The sequence below is a fragment of the Elaeis guineensis genome, chromosome 11, assembly GCF_000442705.2.
Source record: "Elaeis guineensis isolate ETL-2024a chromosome 11, EG11, whole genome shotgun sequence".
In the NCBI taxonomy this organism is placed as follows: domain Eukaryota; kingdom Viridiplantae; phylum Streptophyta; class Magnoliopsida; order Arecales; family Arecaceae; genus Elaeis; species Elaeis guineensis.
Window position 1 is genome coordinate 113518750 of NC_026003.2, and position 21991 is coordinate 113540740.

The 21991-nt window shown below is 38.8% G+C and overlaps 2 protein-coding genes across 3 annotated transcripts; one reads left to right on the forward strand and one right to left on the reverse strand.

Moving 5' to 3' along the window:
• Positions 1 to 350: 350 nt before the first annotated feature.
• LOC105054091 (26S proteasome regulatory subunit RPN13) lies at positions 351 to 11593 on the reverse strand. 2 transcript variants are annotated; one of them, XM_073245688.1, is made up of 14 exons: positions 11371 to 11593; positions 11050 to 11098; positions 5093 to 5185; positions 4903 to 4962; positions 4442 to 4480; positions 4267 to 4341; positions 4104 to 4170; positions 3929 to 4022; positions 2542 to 2660; positions 2435 to 2458; positions 2237 to 2331; positions 2083 to 2160; positions 1945 to 1999; positions 351 to 713 (listed from the first exon to the last, which is right to left on the reverse strand). In XM_073245688.1, exons 1-14 carry the CDS (start codon positions 11505 to 11507, stop codon positions 565 to 567), a joined length of 1134 nt encoding a protein of 377 aa, XP_073101789.1. In that variant the 5' UTR covers positions 11508 to 11593; the 3' UTR covers positions 351 to 564. The 2 variants fall into 2 exon arrangements, with proteins under 2 accessions (XP_073101789.1, XP_010933797.3); XM_010935495.3 differs by having other exon boundaries at positions 3929 to 4025; positions 11371 to 11586.
• A 1036-nt stretch (positions 11594 to 12629) lies between these two features.
• Positions 12630 to 13672, forward strand: LOC105054090 (mitochondrial import inner membrane translocase subunit TIM23-1). Its single transcript, XM_010935494.4, has one exon. It carries the CDS (start codon positions 12850 to 12852, stop codon positions 13420 to 13422), a length of 573 nt encoding a protein of 190 aa, XP_010933796.1. The 5' UTR covers positions 12630 to 12849; the 3' UTR covers positions 13423 to 13672.
• Positions 13673 to 21991: the final 8319 nt, after the last annotated feature.

The window sequence follows — 21991 nt, forward strand, 5'->3', positions numbered from 1 at the left end:
TATTAGAAGTAAGAAATTCTTCACCTTTTTCTAATGAACAAGAAATTTTATCCTTCAAATGTGGATCTAAACTTGACGAAATTTATAAATATGCATCTAGATCCAAGCGGATACAAAAATTCTATCTGAAACCAATCCAAAATGAATACAAAAATGGATATGATCAGAATAATCATCGAGCACAAAATATGTGACAACTCTTAAATTACCCTGCGCAGTCCATATGCACCAAACGGTAAAGATAACTCCGTCATTTGGGAGGTCAAGCACCTAGAGGTGGTTCTTGGTAACTAGCTTGCATCAGATTCTATAAAACCCACGGATATGGGAAAATAAATGACCACACAGGATTAGAATTAAAAATAATGAGAAGTTTATTGATCTGTGTCTATCCATCAACATGCATGGTTGAAATGAATGTCACAATCACGCTGACCATCCAAAACTTGCATAAAGATTATCCATGTGATTATAAGCCCCCCAATCCTCTCTCTCGCCTTTGCTTCCCATCAGACACGGAATAAAATGATATGAAATTTGTTCCCACAATGCCAACTGGTAGAATCAGCTTTCATCCATGGCGCCACTTCCACCACATTGTTGTGACTTAGCATCCTTGTTCTCGTCTTGCCTTGAATCTGTCTCTTCAGATTCTGATGATTTTCCCACTGTGTCTTCTAAAGCCTCGAGAAATGAGAGAACAGTGAATTTATCTGCAGACAAGAGAGATGTTTTAGGTACTGCATTAACTTCACATAGTCACAGAATTAAAAACTAGTATCAAATAAAAACAGTGCCGATGCTCAATCACAAGAATTATATTCTATATTCGTTCATTGGCTTATTGTTTTTTATGATTTAAAGATTTTCCTTATTCATTGTACAGGCTCCAATATGAACTCCATCAAGTTTTTGAAGGCTTTTTATTTAAAAAAATATATATTTTTTCATTCAGGAAAGGATCCTTGGTTACATTTCAGTTCATGCTAACTAGAGTTCTCCAAGTTCTGCAGCAAGCACCTCAGTTTGCCAGGTTACAATGACCAGTATCATGCACATGTACACAGAAGGTTGGCAACCAGCGATGGGTCAGTGAAGACATTAAACTTTGCCCATACAGCAAAACCCATGCTGACAGGGGTGCAACGGTTTACCAAGCTTTACTTGAGGACTTGTACGACTGAATGTGTGCGCGAGTTTACACAGGTTGCAGTGCATAGTTAGCTAGGGATGTAATGTAAATGAGCTAAGCTCAGGTGACCTAGGCCCAACTCAAGCCAGTTCATTTTGCAATCAAGTTGAACTCAGCAGGTAACTTGTTTTTGAGCCTAACTCCAGATGCTCATGAACTTGTTTAGAGAAATGGCTTGAGGTTCCTCAAGATATGTGTGTTTACATACACACACACACACAGAGAGAGAGAGAGAGAGAGAGTGCGCGCGCGCGCGCTTTAACTCCTAGAAAAAAGAATTAACGATTCAAAACCGGACTATGCTTTAACTCCTAGAAAAAAGAATTAATGATTCAAAATCAATAATGGATTGCATAAATTCAAAATCCAAGCCATTAAAATGATTTTTTTTTAAAGCATTATTTTTATTGTAGATTAAACTATCCTTATTAATAAACAAGAACTAAATATTATATATAACATATGTTAATCATTTATTTGTTTATATTTTGAGCTTTAATCGAGCTGAGCTTGAACAAGCCAAGCATATTAGCTTTAGCTTGGCTTCACCATTAATAAGTCAAATGCAAGGCAAGTTTCAAGCCAAACATGAGCTTTTCATGAACAGCTCACTTGTTTGACAGCCTTAAGCGTAACACAGTTCTATATAAGATTTAAATTTCCCAACCAACAACTTCATATTTCCATTGTGAATAGTAACAAGAAATTTGTAGTGCCAGGCATTGAATAGGGAGCTAAGAACTAATACTTACATTTGCTTGGGTCAATTCCAAACTGGGACAAGTCTATCTGTCCAGTCCGAAGCACCTATCAGACATTCAAAGAATAGGCAGGTTACCCAAAACTTGAAATAACCGCATCTTTAGTCAATGGCAAGGTAAATTTCTTACATGAGTAAATGTATCTACTTGCTGCCGGAATGGGGGAGACTGCAACAAGTCCATGAGATCAGCTGGAGTCCATGAACCCTGAAACAGCAGAACAATCAAAAACGGCAATGGCAGGTTACCATGTCTCCTATAAAATCTACCAATTGGCAGATACCTCAGGCAAGTATGAAGCCAATTGTTGTTCAAGTGGCAAAGTTTCAATCAGTGGCATGACTAAATCAGGCTTCAAAATATCACCTAATCCCAATCCTGCTAACCAAAATAAAATCATGAGTTGCCAGACAAGGAGGTCATGCACAGGCACACGCACATGAACACATATCAAAACCTCAAAATTTAGCTAGCACTTTACCTGCATCAGGATCTTCAACAACATCTACAATACCAATAAAAGAAATAAATCTCAGCAGCTCACAGTATCAAAGTAAAAGACACAAGATTAGGAGAGAGAAATGATACCTGATGGCTGAATGCTTCTCAATATTCTCTGTAAATCTGCCAATTGTACAGGTCCGGCAGATGAGGTTACCTCACCAGACAATTCAGCAGCCATGTTTTGATCAACCAAGTTTCCAGCTCTAAATATACGAAAGCCCAAAGAAAACATTAGAACCTTTCAGAAAAGATGCAAAAAAAAGAAAAAAAAAGGTTGGAAAAAACAACAAAACATTCAATAAACTCAGAGAAAAGGCAAGAAAAGAAATCAAATCCTCAGCATCCATATTATGGAGATCAAAAGAAACTGATCAAGTAGCCTGATTCTTTAGGAGAGTATAGATGCCCAGATTGGGAAAGGTCTTAAGACAGCCATCCATTGCTGGTTTCGAAAGACCAGTCTCCAAAACGAATGATCTGTGCAAGTTATCAGCAGCTATTACTGGGTGAAAATTATCTACTAGTGCTAAAATGTAGCATTTAATCCCTAGATTTTGCATCAATTTTCTCCTACTTGATACGAATGCAAGAAACAAGTATTTGCACCCACTCCAACATTATGCTTATGAATTATATCACGATTCGTATCATTGAGTAGTTATTAAGCTTTATCATCTTCTCTTGAACATCAATGTCACACTTGCTAATCTCATTTAACCAATGTGCAAAACCAAGTTTCACTTAAAATTTTTTGAAATGAGCATAAGCAAGCAAAGCATGCCAAGATTGATCATCGTTGTCTGATAGTTATATGCATCTCACTTTATTCCACCTGATTTACCTAGCAGCTCACAAACTTCAGGAAGATTGATAATAGCTTGCATTTTCAACTCTTTATTTCTGAGTTAACCATTAGTAGGACTGCTGGTCAGATGAGGATCCACAAAGCCGATCCTGGCACTTTCAACTCTTTGCTTTTCTTTGTCTTCCTTTTGAGGGGAACTGCCCTAGATGGTGGATTCACCATGAACATGCAAGATGCAACATTTAAACAATCCCTCTTTTAGTTAGTGGGTTCATCGAGTGAAATAAACATAATTAAGATAAGAAAATAATTAATGACTTGTATACCACAATCTATATGCCTTCCCTCTACTTAATACAGGTCCTACAATCTAAACTTTAGCCTGATATTGTTAGTAAAAATAGAAGAATTCTACTATAAGTATCATTCCTTTGACCAATTCCTGTGGCCAACTAATGAACTAAGCAATTAAACAAGTTAAATATGCAATTTAAGAGTTGCTGAGCAGGAGAGTCTTCCCCATGCAAAACAAAAATAAAACAGCTCCTAGACTCAGAACTCGGTTAGAATGCATGAACACAGTCAGGGCCTATTAAAATTTATATAACACAATTAAGCATCAGACTCATTGCAACATATCCTAGCTTGCTGACACTTTGTGCATACCTGGATGAGAGATCATCCTCAGCAGTATCTTCTGACATCTCAGACATTTGCATAGCAACTGAAGCTTCCACCTCATCTTCACCAATTGCATCATCTCCTTGATTGGAAAATACAGTTTAAAGAACAGTTAGAGACAGCATTATCACAAACTGGCACCTGAATGAATTAGATGTACCTAAAGGCCGGTTGAGGTAGTTATTAAATGAGTTGCAAATCTGTGAATCTCCATCAGCTCTTGGCTCCTGGAGTTAATGGAATATATAAGTATCCAAAAATGCACAGTAAATGGTAAATAAGCTCTTATGGGAAAACAAAAAATAGGATGTCCAAATGCAAACCTGCATCCAGAAAAAGAATTTCCTGTCATCAGAGCTGAACTTTAAGATGTACACTCTTTCAGAAGATTGAGTCACCTGAATACGGAGGGAAAAAAGAGTAAGAGGCATCAGGAATGCATAATCAAAATGTGCACTGAAACCAAAAGCATCAATAGTTTAATAAGATATGAAATACCTTCTCAAAAACAGCTTCAGCTGGGAAGATGATCTGATCCTGTGATATCTAGTCAAGAAACACAAACCTGAAAGTTCTGGGATGAAGTGTTTATCAAGAAACAAGAACCTGAAATAGCATGCTTGGTTAACCGTAAAGAAAGCTGTTTCAGGTCCATGAAGGAAAGAACTAGCAAAAGGAGAAAGAAAAGGAGGGTCAGTTGATAAATCAAATTAATTGGTGATTGTAGAAGCACTATGACACTTGAGCCTATTTATTACAACCAAGAATTGAATACATACAAAAGAAGTCCAGCCTGTGGATGAATGAATTTCTTTAAACATGTTAATGAGATTAAAAGGGAAAGTACAAAATGAAAAAGGTCTTATCACAAACAATTAACACCCATGGTAGCGTCGCAGACAGTAGTTTGCATAGATGTCTCTGTAAAAATATAAATTACATGAAATGAAAAGGGATACTTCTTCAACTGTGTTCTGGTTCCGATCTAGCCATTGCAAATGGACCAGTCCTTCCTCACCCTAATCATCCAAGCCCACAGAAATATAATTTTATTTCGACAAAGATTAGAAAGTGAAAAGTAACTCAAAAATCAAGTAGTCCAAATCAGTATAAATTTGCCACAAAAAACTTGTTTTAACATTAGCATACCCTTCCTATGCGGACAAGCCCTTTGCGAGTATCTGGAACCACTCGTGTTCCATCAAGGTACATCCTGCCAGCACGAAACTCCAACATGATTTCCTGGTTAAAAAAAAAATACTCAAATTTTGTGAGAAAAAAAAAAAAAAAGAAGCAACAGAAGATCCTAAGGATTCATAGTAGAGCATATTTCTACAAATCATTATAAAACACTCTGCGACCAGGCCAAACTCTATCTCCTTTTAAAACAAATTGCCACAATAGTGCAATAACTCTATAAAGAGAAAACACTTCACTCAATCCGCATGGAAGATCCACAATAACAATGCAATCTATTTCTATCAGGCAACCCGGATTGCATCCCCAAACCCCAAAGCGACAAACAAAAAATCAGTTCAGAAGTATAATTATTATTTCACAAAGTTTTTATAAAGAAGATGATGGATAATTAAATAAATAACAAGACATTTATAGGACTAAACAACCAAGAGATGAAAGAAAATAATCAAAGATCTGCTGCATCAAGGTCTTGAGCATTCCAGAAATACCTCTGTTATAAGAAAAGAAAAGAAAATCTTAAGATTTACCGACTTGGAATCGCACTCCTACCAGCCAGCCAACAGTACAAGTTGGTATGCCCCTATACCAAACCGTACTAGATCCGAACTAACATGGAAACAAAGGAGAACCAGAAAGAAAATAAGGGGCCGGGGGGGGGGTGGTGGAGGGAGAGGAAGGCTAGTGGTGGCCACCGGAAGGCTGCAAAGGCCCTTAGGTCCTATTTCGAACCCTCGACATCTGCAGGGTGGATTTCTACTGTCTGATGACCTCTCTGCTACCTTCCCCTCATTCCATTTCTCTCCCTCTCCCTCTCTCTTTATATCAGGATTTTTCATACCATGCCGAACCGGCCGGTACACCCCATATCGTACCAGACCGACGGAGAACCAGCACGATTCGGTTGGTAAATTCGATACACCGGCGTACAGGGGGGAAGAGAGGGAAAGTGAGAAAGAGAGAGAGGAGGAGAGAAAGGGAGGTGGGAGCCATTGGAGGCCAGCGATGGCCGACTGCGGCCGCCAAAAGACTTCCGAGCTCCGTATCACGCGATAGGACTTTCAAAAGAGCGAGAAAGAGAGAGAGAGCGCTTGGGGGGGCCGACCTACCGAACGGATGGCGCCTCCGTCTCCGTCACGAGGCCCCTGATGGCTGGTGAGCCAACACCGACGCCAATGCCTGAGGGCGGTCGAGCAGGCGGAGCTCCTCCGCAGCTCCGCCCCCTTCTTTTTCGAAACAAGTCATCGCCTGTTTTCATTTTTTTTTTTTTTGGTTTTAAACTGATGAAATCGGCAATCCAGTTGCCGACTTCAGAGATTTTTTGAAAAAAAAGTTAAAAATCATGAAGTTCATAAACTATTTGCTGACTTCATTTAAAACCAAATTTTTTAAAAAAACTCGCAAAATAGGAACGTCGCTCCTGTTTCACGCCCGCAGTGCCGCGCCCGTGGACTGCACCCTCCGGCGACCACGGCGGCCAGTCGGAGGCCGTTCGATGGCCTCGTCGGCTCCTTCCCCTCTTTTTCTTTCTTCCTCCTCTCTCTATTTCTCTCTCTTTCTCTCTTTTTCTTCTTCCGATTTGGGTCTGCTTGCCTTCGTTGGTTCACCTCGATTCAGTATGATATGAAATCGTACCGAACCGTACCGTCGGTCGGCCGATACAGCTGATGGTACCGGCTCAAGAAGCCTTACTTTATTCTCTCTAATCTCTCTCGTGTTGGACTGCAGAGCTCTGGAGGCCTTGGCGGCCCTCCAACGACCTCGATAGACCATCACTGGTCTGTCCATCTCCTTCCTTCCTCTTCTCTCTCTCTTCCTCTCCTTCCTTCTCCCTCGCTCTGTTTTTGCCGGCATTTTGAATTGAGCATCCGAACCGCACTGATTGACTACTGGTACAGTTCAACATGCCTCGAACCAACATCTAGTTCGGATTGGTTCGGCAAACCATGGAAAATCCCCTCACATCTTAATTGACATTCACTACATAAATTAGCATTCTTTTCCCAGCATTGCCATTTGAAGCCTATCAGACACTCACTTTCAGCACTTGCCTCAAATGTTCTACAATGCTATTCCCTATTCCCCCATCATATAGCTAGGAGCAGCAAAGTCCCACCTGAAAGAATAAGAAAGTGGAATGCCAATTTATAGCTCTCCCAATTCAACATGGACAAGGAACAAAAACAAAAGAACGTCCCCCACTTCTATCTCTCAAAAACATACAAATAATTCCAAACAACCACCTTCCAAACAAGTTAACATGTGAGGATGTTCTCTAGCACAAGCCAAGAAAAGACATTCTTTAAGAACCAAGGCTTCAAAACCAGACTCTATCATTACAAAGGAGGCTTCCTACAATGGAAAGAAGAGAACAATACTCAAAAGAGAAGTCATCTTTGGCACCTCATCTCCAAGCTCTTGAGTGATGATAAACAACTAGAACTTAACCCTCTCATATTGGTTAATTTTGTTCCTTTAGAATCAGCCATTCCATTCTGCCTCAAGTTGAAGCACTCTCATATGATCATTAACAAGTGAGAGGTAAGGCCTTAAAAAACACCATCCATACGTTGTCCCCTCAAGAAAGAGCATTTGGACCCCTCAATAGAGAAGGATGGTCAAAAGTCAACCAGTGGACCAGACTGCAGATATTTTTAAGAACAAATCATGCTTCTTTTCCTACTTTGACACGAACAACCAATCCCTCACTGCTCCCCCCAGCAACCCCCCGCGCCCCCCCCCAAAAAAAGGAAAAAAAGCAGCCTCCAGGATCTCAAAACTAGATTCATCATGAAGTTTTCAAAACAAAATCATCCTCTGCATGCTCCCCAATCTCCAGCTTGCAAAGCGAAAGCAGTGCTTCCCCTCTAAATGTCCCCATTTGAACTAAATTGCTTCCCGGAGTCCCCTTTTTTTCCTAACCTCCCAAATCATTTTCACAATAATCACTCTCAAGAAAAAGACCTACCACCCTCCAAAGTCCATTTCTTAACAAGAATGGTTTCATCAATTATATTTAACAAAAAAGGAGGCTCAGCTTGTGCTAAACTCTCCGTTCACAATGTAGACACCAATATTTGCGATATCATTAATACATTTCTTTAATAAGCAGGGTTCTTACATCTATTCTATTTTATTATATGTAACTAAAATAGAGGCTTAGCTCGTGCCAAGCTCTCTATTTGCCATATAGACACCCGTATTAGTAATTGATACAATTCTCTAATTTGGATAATACATAGGGCTCTTATAGCTGATATAAGAGGAAGAAGATACACCAATAATGGTTACTTATTTATAGATATCTGTTATAAATTGATTATTATAATATCTATTCCATTAAAGAAAAATGAGTGTAAATGACAGGTAATATAGTACCTCACTATTATCGATACTCAGTATAATTTATACTTTATTGAATTGATATAAGTACAATTGATACTTGAGAATACAACTAAAATGGATAATTATATTATCTAAACTGATATTAAATATCAATTTAGATATTTGACGGGAGTTTTTGCTTGACCGTCATTAAAAATTCATTGTTTAATGTGCAACAAAAAATCGACTATTAGACCTTCTATTTATGATAATTTGTTATTGTTATATTCCATTTCAAGAACCATTGGAAAAAGGAGGAAAAAACTATACCCTGCACGATGCATGGAGCTGTTATTAGTGACATTAATATTAATGACAAAAGTTTTTTCATGAAGGCTCAACTTGTGAAAAGTTCTCTGTTCGCTATGTAGATATTGGTATTAATAACATTGATATTAATAACGGAAGTTTCTGCTCGGACATCATTAAATTTAATTGCTTAATTAACAATAGAAATTAGCTATTGAAGCATTCTATTTATTATAATTTATTGCATTGCTGTATTGCATTTCAAGAACAATTGGAAAAAAAAAAAGAAAGAAGAAAAACTATATCCCATGCACTATGTGGATTATATGCTAGTCTCCTAATTATCATATATGCCAAATTAAAAAGTGAAGCTAGGGTTTGGTCTATGATATTTTCTTCCAAGTTTGCCAATTTTTTTTTTTTTTAAAGAAACTGGGCAACTATGAACTAAAGCGGAAAATAGCAAACACTGGTTTCACAAAAAAATGTTGTCCTAAGTATAACCCCAGGTAGCCACTCTCCCTCTTCTACTTCCTCTCCCTATGTGCAACCTGCTACTCTTCTCTCTATCCTCTTATTTCTCCTGCTCCTCCTCCCCTTTCATCTTTCTATCACTCTTCTTCAGAATATAAGGCCTGACCTAGCATAAACCTCCTCTAGACACACTCTTCTCATTTCCATATCAAGAACCCATCAATTTCTCTACAAATAAATCTACAATCTGAAAAGTTCATCCAAGAACAGCAGCACCATGATAGCATCTCCATGCGAACTCTTTCAATCTGAACATGTCCTATATTGGAATCATATTTGAAATCAGAACCTTGGTCAAACTCCCATTTGGCAATCTTGAAGAAGACATGCATTCCTAGAAAGTTCTGCCACATCCAAGATTCTAGTTCCAGCTAACTCTGACCATGACTTGACTAAAAATTCTTCTTTATATCTGCCTTTTGGTCTCTTGTCATCTTGTACAGGAAGTCAATTTGAAGCACACAAGAGATTATCAATTTTGGAACTATCAATATGGTTGGTTGGGGATGCTCTTTTTTTTTGGGGGGTGGGTGGTGTTGTGGGGTTCTTTTCCTTTCCTAGTTTGGTGTCAGTTATTCTAGAACATCCCTATTTCCTAGTCAGGCATTTGTGGCTTTGGATTGTTGCCTCTGATGTAGTTCCCTTTTTGTCCTTACACATGTTCTTTGGATAGGGATTTTGACTTGGTCCAATTTCAACACTTGAAATAAGTCAAATGATGTCACATAGGGCCACCTCTGGAATGGATTTGGATCTCATATCCTACAGAATGCCAGGTTGAAGAGCAGAGGAACCAAATAAAAAGAAAGAATAAAAGAAGGGACAGAAGTTAAGAAAAGGTAGAAATAAAGAGAGCAATAACCAACATATGCATATATCGAGAGGCTGTGGAAAGAAGATATGCAGAGGAAGAGGGAAGAATGGACATGAGTGAATGTATATTTTTGGAATAATAAATGTTTCCTTTATTAACCAAAGCTACTAGCTTTACTTGGCATGGGAAGGAAATGTATGAAAGCGATCACAGCTGCATAAGTTTCTTTTTTTTATAAACCAAATCTAATAAAAAATTAATATAGTTGGTAAGTAGTGAAAATGAGCTTCCCCTTTATCTTTAGTTTGAAAGCCACCACATACCCTTAGTAACTATTGCTCCCCCCCCCTCCCCCCCTCCTCCTCCGAAAAAAAGATATCTATGTAAATTATAACTAAATTGTGTTGCTCTTAACTCTCTAATCCTTATTTCTTAATATAATTGGACTCTACTGAATAGCAAATGACAAGGACGGGCCCTAGCAAAGCGGTAAGGTTGCTTCCTTGTGACCAAGTAGGGAATTCACCAACTCATGCTCTCTTAAAGTCACATAAAACTATTCCATGCATTCAGCCATACCCAACATCTCCACAAAATCCACAGCATTCTATTTAAAATCATTAATAGACCCTAACAAAGCCTACCAAAAAAGAAGAGGTTTATCCTTCACAGCATAAAACCTCTGTGGATTTCAAAGTTTAAATTTTCCAGTATGGTCCTTCTATTAAGTCTTTAACATATTCCAGCATGGTCTCAGTAGTTTCGAAGCAAATCAGCTCTCCTATCACACACCAAGTTATAATCTTTATAGGAAACAAACTTCTTTTCCTCGGTACAAGGCAAATTTGAAGCAAAATATGGAACGCTATGGAGATCAATCACAAGAGCAGCATAAAAAATAAAAATCAGCCAACCAATTCACGAGTACCTGCAATGGAGCAACGTTCTCCATGGATGGTGATCCAATAACTCCAGACCTAAGTTTCCATGACAAGAAATGATTAATGCCAAACAAGTATGGATGTCAAACTAACCCCAATCGTTCCACACGGAAACAAAACTACTGATAATAGATGTTAAAAACTAAGTAAAAATCAGGATAGTTCGGAGAAAAGCAAAACGAAAATTGGGGGAAGAGGGTGGGGGGTGAAATCATCCAAAAAATTAGGGTTTCCACTTAGTGCAAGCAAAACCTAATAAATCCGAAGAGACGAACGAACTGAGGAACAAAACTGATAGCTTTCCTCACCTTCTAGCGAGCAAAATCGAATCGGGGAATTGATCGAGTTTCGACGATTTCGACGATGACGGATTGGATTCGGCGGTGGGAAGGAGTTCGTCAGGGGTTTTAGAGACCCAGGGGCGATCTTTTATCAACGACTTCATCCATCATAGAAGCAGCGAGATTACCATAAAGTCCTTGCCTCTTGTGGGGAAACCTGGTCGAGAAACGTTCGGCGGGCGGACCGACCGACCGACCGACGGCTTGCATCCAAAGGGTTTCGCTTGGAGCACGGCAATAAGTCGCTCCGGGTTATGTTAGCAGGATTTGGGCACGTCGAGGCATGAATAAGAATAAAGATGCACCAAGTCGAAGAAAAACTTTTAGATTTACATGTAAGAGAGCAAAAACGATTATTTTACTCTTTGGTCAATACTTTCAAAACCAACGTTATCGATCATATAATAATAAAATATTTATTTGTCCTACCAAGATAATTGAACATTATGTTACATCTTTGGGGCACATCATTCTTTAATGCAAGAAAAATGATATCACTTAAATTATTTACGTAATTAATAGAAGCAAGAAAAATAAAGTGTTGCTCTGTTTTTGCTTTGGTTATACATTATGTTTCTTGTATCTAAATTGGATGGAAGCACGTGCCTTTCTAGATATTTTGAATTATATTGCCATTAGATAGAGTCTACAATCTTAAATTTTATCAATTATCATTGGAATACAATGCTGATGAAATGATCTATAATTTGAGTTGTTTTTGATACGGTTGGTGCATGATGGTTATGATAAAATTTCTCGATATTGAAAATTTTGATTTGGTTATGTACTGATAGAATTGTTAAGTTGTCGGTTTAGTTACCGATTGAAAAAAAAAAAAAATTAATTTGACTTCCATAACTAGTGTGTATATATTTTCAAAAAATTCTGCAGGTAAAAATATGACACGTGTGAATGGTAGACATACATACGAATGCATTTGACCCAGAATTTCAATTTTACAATTGCATAAATATAGAAACATCTTCTCTTTGTATCATAGAAGTTGGGTTTAGGGTGCATATTACCATATTTCAAACATGTGATCTAACTAGTTGGGCGGGAGAAAGATTCCGGATTCCACAAATCGTATCAAGAAATGGACGGTCAGATCCAACCGCAGTTTTTCTCTCAACAACAGACTAGATTCCAGAGAGCGCCAATACATCGTACCACACAATTCCAGATCTCGCACTACAATATAATATCAAAAAATCCAAGGGACAAGGCTACGATCTGTCACACAGCTCATCGATACCCTAATATAAAACCCTCTCCTCTCGCCGCCTTCGCATTCCCCTACTCTCTTCCGCTCCGGCGTCCTCGGAGACCAAATAAAAGGAACCTCTTTCTCCCTCTTCTCCTGTCTAAATCCGTCGCTCTCTTCCCGCGAATCCACCCAAACCCTAGAATTCAGAGACGAGAGGAGAAGAAAAGAGAGAAGATTCGATGGCCGATAGGGGAATCTACGGCGGCGACGAGCTCGATCGCCGGCAGGAGCCCAGCCGGCGACTCTACAACCCCTATCAGGATCTCCAGATCCCCTACCGGACCCTTTACGACCTTCCCACCTCGCCGGAGTTTCTCTTCCAGGAGGAGTCCGTGGCCCAGCGCCGCTCCTGGGGCGAGAACCTCACCTACTACACCGGCATCGGGTACCTGACAGGCGCCGTCGCGGGCGCCTCCCTCGGCCTCCACCGCGCCCTCCGCGCCGCCGAGCCTGGCGACACCCTGAAGATCCGCGTCAACCGCATCCTGAACTCGTCCGGCCAGGACGGACGCCGGATCGGGAACCGCCTCGGCGTGCTCGGCCTCCTGTACGCGGGGATGGAGAGCGGGATGGTCGCCACCAGGAACACCGACGATTGGATCAACAGCGTGTCTGCTGGGCTCGGCACCGGGGCCCTGTTCAAGGCCGCGAATGGGCCGCGCTCGGCGGCCGTCGCCGGTGCCATCGGGGGGCTGATGGTGGGAGCTGCTGTTGCTGGGAAGCAGATGTTGAAGAGATACGTGCCTATCTAGGGTTTGTTTGGAATCCTCCTCGCCCCTGATTTCTCCCTTTTTGTTTCCTGATTCTAGAGGAGAAGATATATGTGTCTCAATTTTGCACTTACATGTAACCATGAAAATGACCGGAAAGGTCGAATATTTGATTGGAATTAGCCGATAAAAACAATTTTATCCATTTAAACTTTGCTATGATAGTATAACGGTTTGTATTTTGGAATTTGAATATTAATTTATGTGGCTCTGTTCTTGTTGTTTATTTCAATCTGCCTCGGGTTCCTGAATTGAATTTTTCTTGTTGTTTTAATTTTTTATCTAATCCTGTATAATATTTGATGACATACGAAAGAATCATGGTTGAATGGAAAGTTTGTCATTTTAGGGTGACAGTGAATAAGTTCATGGTCATAAGTTTCATTAAAAGAATCTTTAAAGTTTAGTTTAAATATCAAGAAAGTTGTTGTGGTTATGGGATATGACAAGAAGTTCGCTTGATCCTTCCTAGCGCATTTATTTAATGAATTTTGCCTAAACATGTTTCTGTGAGTGCATGTGCTGAGTTGTGGGGATGGACGTTGCAGCATAGATAGAAATTCATAGGATTTTTTTTTTCTTTCTGGATATAAGATTGAACGATGGTTGTCTAGTTTTTTTTTTTTTTTTTAATAAAATTTTTAAAGAACTTCATTTCAAGAAATCCTCCTTCTAGCATTGTTATGAAGTGTGTGAAGAATCGTCATGGTGACTTTATGTCAATCTAGAGCTGTTTGTGTTCCATTAGTGGATCCTTCTAGCCCCTTCTAGCGGTGGGAAGAAGTTTGATTGTTTAGTCATACAACATAACTAAGCTAGGCATGCTTAAGGAACAAGGCTTGCTCTAGTTCAGTGCCCTGACAGTCTACAAGGTTTACTGAATCAATATTGGAGCATGGAGATTGCATCGGCTGGCGACTGGTTTGGTATGGCATGAGTGCATACCATGTTGTTCCAAGATATACCAAAAATAAAGAAAGGGAGAGAGAGAGAGAGGAAGGGGGAGGGTCAAGGGAAATCCTAACTATAATATAGTGTGGGGGGGGGGGGGGGGCGGAGGAGGGCCGAGGGAAACCCTAACCCTAGGTCTAGTAGAGCAAGAAAGATTGTGGGAGAGAGGGAAGGAGGAAGGGGGAGGGTTTAGGAAAATCCTAACCCTAATCCTAGCATGAGTTGGGGGGGGGGTGTGCAGAGAGAAGGGGTGGGGTGTTTTGGGGAGAGATTTAATTTATCAAAAAGTCTCGAACAAGGGTACTCTTGAACCATCGTGAATGGCTTGTTTTTGGGGGAGGGGACAATGAGACAGTTTGGAATACCTATTTCTAAATGTAAAAATGCATGAAACTCATGATTGCATAGCATTAATGCCCAATCATCAAAAAGGAAAAGCTGGTTTTGATTTATGGAGTATCTTGAAAGCTTTGATACTGATTTCTTTGTAAGTGGCAATGGTATAAATCTAAGGGATTACTAGGTGGTTGAAATTTGTAGAAGCCTATCTCTCTTATAATGAAGTAGAAGATCTCATTGGCAGGTTTGTGGTAGAAAGCATTTGTGATTAAGCTAATTATTTTTCTCTTTTTCCTTATTTCTTAAGTTCTGATTTTGGGCTTAAGAATGAGCTTTCAGAAAAGTTCATTGATTGGGAGTTACTCGTGACAATCACTTACTATTTCTTGTACAGTTGTCCTCTATAAGTATTTTGATTTTTTGAGTCTTGTAAATTGTAAATTGATTAACTGGGATTGTGTTGGATAGGTAGATAAAATTTGACAACATAACCACCTTGGTTAAAACTTGATATTTCATGAGTATTTATGTGCCCATCTTTATATAGTCCAACCTTTAAAAAATGCAGTTTCTTTTAGAGAAATTGCCGCATCCAATGAGTTGAGTTGTTCTTTGCTTGCTTATGTCTTAGGCAATCATTAGTTTGAAAGAGATGACCTTTGCACAGTCAAGCATAGAATATCTAGGTTTGATATCCTAGAGTTTCTTTCGGAATTGATGGTGATGTTTGGACTGTAATCCAGGGATAACTCTAAGAAATGATAATCTAACAAAGATGCATATTGAACTAGACAAAAAGCATTCTGAATGCTTGTCTTGCTCTTTCATTATTTCAACAGTAGTTTATATTCTATATCAAGTAATTGGTGCAATGCAAATAATTATTTTTAAATATAGAAATCTCTTTTGAGTTTTTGAGGTAGCTTGGTATAGGATATCTTTGATCTGGATTTGCATGTACTTCTTGAAACTTTTTTGTTTACATCCCTAGGTGGGATCGTGTATATCAAATGTAATTAACTGTCAGTTGCTTCTCTTCTAGTATGTCAAAGCTGTAGCATTATTACAAGGATCACTGACCCAGAACTAGACCTCGTGCTGGCTGGCCGGTGGGATGAGTCGGTATGGTCCCCTATTGGGCCTGAACCGACATAAAAATCGAGATGAACCAGGGAGGAAAAGAGAGAAAAAGAGAAAGGGGGGAGGGAAGGAAAGAGAGGCCAATGAAGATGTCGGCGGTGGCCATCGGAGGGCTGTGGAGGCCGTTGGAGGGTCGTCGAGGCCTCCTGGGCTCCAAAGTCCTCCATGAGAGAAAATGAGAAGAGAAATAGAGAGAGGAAAGAGGAGGGAGGGGAAGGCAGCAGGGAGGCCGTCGGAGGGTAGCTGGATGGCCCAAAACAACCCCATGACCGCCGTAGGTTGGATACAAGATCTTTGCCCATGTTTCGTCGGATTTTTTTTAGAAATTTTGATACATAGTGAAGCCGGCAATGGATTTGCCACCTTCATTGTTTCGTCGGAATTTTTAAAAAAAAATCTAATATGCAGTAAAATTGGCAATGGATTTGCCGACTTTATTGTGTATTGGATTTTTTTTAAAAAAATTGATGAAATAGGGGTGAAGTCCCTCTTTCGAACCACAGTGGCCATGGAATTGTTTTGGGCTGTCTAATGGCCAGTCGATGGCCCTCCGATGGCCTCTCCACCGCCTTCCACTCCCTCCTCTCCCCTCCCTTCCCTTCTCTCTATCTCTTCTCGCATCTCACAGAGGATCGTGGAGATCTAGAGGCTTGGCAACCCTCCGATGGCCTTGACGGGCCACCGACATCCTTTCCCTCTCTTTCCTCCCTTCTTCTCTCTCTCTCTCCCTATCTCTTCCACTCTTTTCTTCTCTCTTGCACTATTTTTGCCGGCGTTCCGAATCGAATACCTGAACTGCACCGATTAGCCACCGGTATGATTTGGGGCGGTTTGGCGAATTATGAATTATATTATGTTTTTAGCCTAATGATTCATTCTTGTGCTTTTTAAATATCTTTAGCACCCAAGTAGTGCTCTACATATATATGGGATGATTGTGGTCATTAACATGATTATCAGTTTCATATTTGGAACAAAATATCTCAGATTTGAAACTTCTGTAGATCTTTTGTAGACTGTTGTAAAGGGTAAATTTATATTTGAAGGGAATGCAAAAACAGACTTAGTTTTAGCCATCTAGCATTGCATTTAAGTCACTCCTATATTCCAGTCAATTGATTCCTTTAATAGTTTCTATTACCTGCATTTTTTAGTTTATTTGCTTCATTTACTTTTCACCTGAATTTTACATTGCATGTTTTGAAGGTTTCTACTTTCATCCACTAATTGAGGACATGAATATTGACCAGGAGCAAATATCGATTATTCTTTGTATGTTGGCTAATAATTTTATGTGTCCAATGAGGATTTGCAATTGTGACTATCTAATTGTTGCTGTCATTCCATTGCAATGATTCTCGTGCTATGTCATTCCAGTGCTATGTCAATATGAAACTTGAGTCTGTGCATCTTAGAGGTGATGAGTTTATCAGCATCATTCTTTGGATCTTGTATCAATCATGGCTAGATAGTAATTGTCCGAGTTTATGAGGATAATGAGTCATTCTATATACTTGAGATTGTGACATTTCTGCAAATTATTTTTGTGTAAAGAGTGTAATATAGGCTTGATTATAAATTTGACTAGCTCTTTTGCCTTTTTCTTTTCCTATGAATGTAGAAAATCTGGTAACTTCGGGAGGTTCCCATTATGATATTCTGTAACTTCCTTGTGAACCAGGTGACGAATATATGAAGGGCTAGAAAGATAATGAAATTTAGGTGAATCTTGGGTTATATTTTAGTACATATCTGTTAGGTTAGGTATGAATTGCTATTAGTCATGAAAATTTGCTTGATAATAGTGAAGTTGATGTTCCGTTGGAATCCCTGCATAGCTACTTAGATTTATGCCAAAAGTATTAATGCCAAAGGGAAAAAGAAGGCAGAAGTTGGATATTTGATTTGTCTTCCTCATTTCTCGTGGATCACAGTACTCGTGTCATGCCTTAAAATTTTATTTTCTTTCCTGCATTCTTGACCTCTCATTTTATCATTTAGAACTGATTAATGTGAATGCTTATCTAAAGCTATGACTCTGTTGTGAATTATTATCATGAAGTATGCTTCATTGCTTCTTGTCTGTAATGTTTCCCTGTATCTAGTTTACTGGTCTCTTTACAAGCTTGATGATTTTATATGAGTAATGGTTCGAATTGTCAGTTCACCTTTTGGAAACTTGTTTGTCTTTTTGTAATCTAAGGATAACATCAGCTATAACCTTGATATACTTCTTTCTGATGGCCTTCCTCTGAAAATAAAGTATTAGGTTAAGGGGGTAATGGAAGGTTTGTCCTCTCAAATCCATCAAGCAAAGGGGGTAGATGTAACTTTATCATATGATAAAGCAGAACCCAAACTGTGTGGTCAAGGCTTGATGGTAATTGACAAACCATAGATCAGGCCCTCAATACTTCGTTGTAGGAATGGAAGGAGAAATCCTGAAGGTTAAGAAAAAGAAAAGGTTCTATGCAGCCAAGCTCAGATGGTTAGGGACAGCAGAAAATCTGTTTGAATGGATATTGTGTCGGTTTTCCAGAAATGGAAATGGGTGTGGAAGATCGTCAATCATAGGGAGATTCACTTTGTTAACTTGAGTGTTGACTTGACGTGATTCCTTTGGTGTATATACTTGAGGAGGTGAAGCACTTGGATTAAAAATACAGTAACTTTCCATATGATTATGACAAAATATTTTGAGTGGCAAATGATGATTGGAAGCCAATGGCTTTCAGTCTTGCAGTAGTAATGAGCTGCTAGGGAAAAGAAAATGTAAATATGGTTACCCCTATTAGATGTTTGCAGGTGACCTTAAAATGAAGAATGGAAGGAGTCGGCTCTGGAACGTATCACAAATGTTCAATGTTAGCGACAAATTTTTTTTTTTAATGGGTGCTGCTTGTGCTACAAGCTTGATATTTATTCTGGAAATTGTCCAAGTGATCACGATATCTTGAGTTTCTTCGCAAGGTTTTTGAACTCGGGACTTGCTTCTTTTTTTTTTTTTTTTTTTTCCTAAAAAAAATTAGGACTGAATGAATATCTGACTTTAGATATAAAGAAAAGTGAGATTGGTAATCTAAGTTCCTTAAGAATAGCATCAACCATCTTGCGAATCTGGTTTGAGCTTGTTTTGTCATCATGTTGGAATTCGATTTACCAAGTGTAAAGCGTCTCTAAGATTATGCCAATCATGAGTTTTCACGAGTGTCTTGGCACTATCTTTTTGTCCGCCCCTCTCTTCAAATTAAAATTAAAAAAATACATTCTATCGCATAACAAGAAAATTTGACTTATTCCATCAGCTTTTTATCCTTTTTATGCCGCTGAACTGTTAGTGCAAGCAGATGTGCCAGGTGTGTGCCACTCAATATAGGAGGCAAAATGTCCGTGTGAGGATGTTTTCCATTAAAAACGCTCTTTGCCATGATTTTAGCCTAATCCCTGTGTCTTAAGGTCAGGCTCCTGATGATTAAGGAAATCAGTTGTCATCAAGATCGGCAAATTCACCTTCCCCTTTTTGTTTGAAGGGTTTATTATATCGGGCATGTGAATGTGCCTCTCAGCTTGAACAGGATGATGTGCTTATCTTATCGACTACATTTCTGCAGATGAGAGAGTTTTATTTCGTGTTTGATCACATGAAATTCATAGCTTAAGGTATATCAAAGTTTGTTTTTACCTCCCATTCTTTTGTGTCATCAGTAGATGAATAATATCAGCCAAAGAAATGAATACTAGGGTTGGAAGCTGGTTGCTTGCATAATTTGTTTAGAATTATAATTATGGGTATGTAGTACCTTTTTCTGACTGCTGACTCGTGAAATGTCTGGAATACCAGGGACTTGTTATTGTTTGCTAATGCTGATCCTGGTGTTACAGTTCTTATTATGGCTGTCATCATTTGGAAATCCTCTGCTCAACTAACATTTTTGACCTGCTAGTAGGCTCCATGTTGTATGCAGGTGGAGCCGTTATTATGAAGTGGAATGTGGCATGATTTTGTTGCCTTTTATATATTTTGTGGATATAGATGATGATCCTAAGATGCTCGACTCGAACTGTCAAACATGCAATGAAGGAATTCAACATGGATTTCCGATTACACAGGCCGAGCAATCTTGAACTGCTTTCACCTTACAACATGGACTTAAAGGGAGGCCATAAACCGCAGACTTGCCCATAAGACAAAACGTAATTAATCAAATTCAACAGATGTCCTAATTACATGACAAAAATGCACTTCTCATTATAGAGAATGATTTTTTTGTAAACAATAATGAAGATTTACAAAAGAAATACTACATATTAATGCTGTTAGAAACCAATGTCTCTGTATGTGTGCAAAAAGATTGAAGACTGAAGCGTGGAAAAAAATCATATATTAATCAGATCGGAAAAATTGTAACAAAACGGCAAGAAAGGATTATCAGATGCAAAACCTATCAGGCAGCAAGCTAAACATGAGGATGACACCTCATTAAAAGAGAATCTAAGGCTAAAGGAGAGTCCTCCAAATGGAATGGTTTGCTGGTTCTGAGCTATATACATGAGGTAAATGTTCTTCTAAGCCCCATTAACTCCTTTGAAATAGCATAGGTTCCATCATACAATTGCATTGCATATAAGTTAACAGTCATAATACAACCTCAGATGGTTGGGACAAGGGTCTGGTGGTTATGGTTATGGTGCACAATTTATAATCATAAGCCTAGTTAGATGGTTGTCCTAATTGTAAAGGTATTTAGATATTCTTAAGCTTTCCATCTGAAGTTTCCCTCAGTGTTATTATAATCAACAAAAATATTGCAAAATTTAATAATTGTTGGTAAAACTTGTGAAAAACACATGGTAAGCATGATATATTCAACTTTTTCCCTGAAGGCTTACATCTTCCTCTTAATTCCCTTGTTTCCTGCATATTCATCTGTGCTTCATCTTTTCAATTTTTCTTTTCCTCCAATTTTCTTAAGTATATTTGAGTACGGTATATTTTTTTAATCATGCCAAATGAATTTCAGATCTTGAATTTTGGAATAAAATTCCAGCAGGACAGATTCGTCGAACTAATATGAGGGTTGGGTGAAAATTTTAAAACTTGGCTGTCAATTTTCGCAACAATTTAGAAGGAAGGAACATCTAACTCTAAATGGGGAGAAGAAAACAAAGGAGCTAAGCACATGGAAGCAAAACACGGAATCCAGCAGTAAACTAATAGCCAAATTTAGAGAACCAATCAGATGGATACATCACGCTAGAAAGACTTGCTCGAGTTTCTCATCTTACTTCAGTAAAAATTCAATTTTAGTTGAGTAGGACACTGACTTACTGCTCAATATCTAAGATTCACACTGACAAAGATGACTAAAACCTATCTTTTCTTAGGTAAACTACAGCAGAGTTAAAGAAAAGAGGGAACATTACAAAAAAAAAAAAAAAAGAAAAGAAAAGAAAAGAAAAGAGGGGAAAGCTGAAGGCAATCATCATGACCTTAAAATGTGCTGCAACAAGCCCAGACTCAAAAGGCTGAAAAGAGTAGGGATGAGGCCATTCCTCCCAATACACAGCCCAGCATCAAAATTTTGTACTCTGGAGAATGCTTGGTGATACAGCTAAAGAATATAAGCTATGCATACATTTATCACAACAATCTTGTTCAAATAATTCAGTCTCAGGCAGTTAGATTACAGAAGAAAGAAACACAAAGCATCATAGGATAAATTTATAGTGGAGATTCTCACTGTTTGTCAGCCAGAGATCGGACGATCAACAGCATCGACAATCCAAATCCCCATAATGGCTGTAGAGCGGTAGACGCAAGGACCCTGCAACCAACACCAGCTGGCGCCAAGAAAACAAAATCACTATCAGACCCAATCCTCTTCCAACACAGAAAGAAAGAAAGAAGGAATGGGAGAAATCATCCCCATGCTAATGTGGAGATTCAAATCTCGACACACAAAAATGGCAATCTGGATAACATAAAATTATTTCAATGAAGTTCTTTCGCACATCCAAAGCCAAAGGCTACTCAAGGCAAACAGACGGACCAGTATTAATTAACTAGATCGATCAACCGGCATTGCCAAGAAAACGTCAGATTAGTATCTATTAACTCCAG

Bases quoted from the DNA above. Each gene is read 5' to 3' on its own strand.
- LOC105054091 (XM_010935495.3), bottom strand. From the start codon at position 11,507: ATGAAGTCGTTGATAAAAGATCGCCCCTGGGTCTCTAAAACCCCTGAC. The intron at 11,099-11,370 runs GTGAGGAAAGCT...ATGGAAACTTAG, and splicing joins TCGATTTTGCTCGCTAGAAG to GTCTGGAGTTATTGGATCAC. The intron at 2,000-2,082 runs GTAAGAAATTTA...AATGTCTGATAG, and splicing joins AAGTAGATACATTTACTCAT to GTGCTTCGGACTGGACAGAT.
- LOC105054090 (XM_010935494.4), top strand. From the start codon at position 12,850: ATGGCCGATAGGGGAATCTACGGCGGCGACGAGCTCGATCGCCGGCAG.